The sequence below is a fragment of the Sphaeroforma arctica genome (genome assembly GCF_001186125.1).
Source record: "Sphaeroforma arctica JP610 unplaced genomic scaffold supercont1.1093, whole genome shotgun sequence".
Classification (NCBI taxonomy): Eukaryota; class Ichthyosporea; order Ichthyophonida; genus Sphaeroforma; species Sphaeroforma arctica.
The window spans coordinates 15,922-17,145 of record NW_014039465.1 but is presented as its reverse complement, the minus strand read 5'-3'; the positions used below and the strand labels follow the sequence as shown (position 1 = coordinate 17,145).

The window sequence follows — 1,224 nt, the reverse complement described above, 5'->3', positions numbered from 1 at the left end:
ACTTACATACATAAATACATCGAAAAGGAGCGAATAACACTCTGAGAGCAAATCGCAGATAGTTGCATAGGGCGTTAAAGATCTAGTCAGTATAATATATGTACGCGAAGCAAGAGTTGAAGTATATTCTCGCTTAAAAATGAGTATCACACCTCAACGTCTTTAACAATACCTACCATCTTCGTGGTAGTTCGTACCGACGACGTGATGGTGCAGATATGCATCACTGATCGGCACAGGTACAAACTCTCCGTTCCTATTCTTTTCCACAACATCCGCTCGGAATCCATGTACAGCAATAGGCCCCACTGGTAGAGGCAAAGTATGGAAGTTATTTGTAACTTCCCCTTGCTTTAGAGGCAATGCACGTGTGTAAGCCCGGTGAACCTTACTACCAACTCGTTGATGATGTAAGCTGGTTAGGCCTGCATCAACCTTAGAGCTCCCTAAGGCTAGCAGTACGGCACAGAGGTATATACTAGCAGTGCTAAGCATGGTGGATCGATTTAGTAAACGGGTAGTAAACAGGCTGAACGCTGTACTGCATAAATAATTGTTCACAAGTGTGTCGTGTAACAATAAACTATCGACCTGCTTAATATGCTGCTTGTATATTCGCTCGTAGTCGAACCGTGTAACAACTAACTACTGGACTATCGAAGTGCTCTAGAGTAGAGATATGCAACAACCTATGTGCATCTACCATGTAGTGAATCCATACAAAACTCTGTATTGTCTACCTCGAGATTTGTTCATTATTTACTGTGGCGCGAATCATTTTAAAGCCAAATAAAGCTTCTATATAAGTTTTAAACCCCCCAAGAACAGATATTTGACTCGATATATGTACAAATATTGATGTGGAACGAGCCTTAATACTGTACCGCATAAGCGAGGAATGTTAGTTGTTGCATAAAAAGACAATGAGTCATAGGTGAGTCACCCTCACACCCATGTAGATTGCTGAAAGCCTTCCCAGTTCCCTGACTTTCTACTATTGGTTCATTTTGCAGCTCTTTTAGCTAAAAAAGAGTCCGAGCTCAACGCCTAGAGCGGCCTATATACTTCTTGTGCATTTTATTTTAAAACGGAAGTTGTTGGACGTTGATGCATATTTAAAGGAACTGTCTGGAATTCTAGTAGAGAGATAGTCCAGTAGTCTGTGCAGATACACGTTTTAGTAGTTGAGCTAGTTGATACATAGCTAAACCAATTCAAGAGGGT

The 1,224-nt window shown here is 41.1% G+C and overlaps 1 protein-coding gene across 1 annotated transcript in view; it reads right to left on the bottom strand.

Annotated features, from left to right (window-relative positions):
- The window catches only part of SARC_09959 (hypothetical protein), a 5,863-nt gene extending 5,148 nt beyond the window's left edge, over positions 1 to 715 (bottom strand). Inside the window, exon 1 of the mRNA XM_014296011.1 lies at positions 177 to 715. Within this exon, the coding sequence (XP_014151486.1) occupies positions 177 to 495 (319 nt within the window). The 5' untranslated portion in view covers positions 496 to 715. The remainder of the gene's footprint in view (positions 1 to 176) is intronic.
- Between the last annotated feature and the right edge of the window lie 509 nt (positions 716 to 1,224).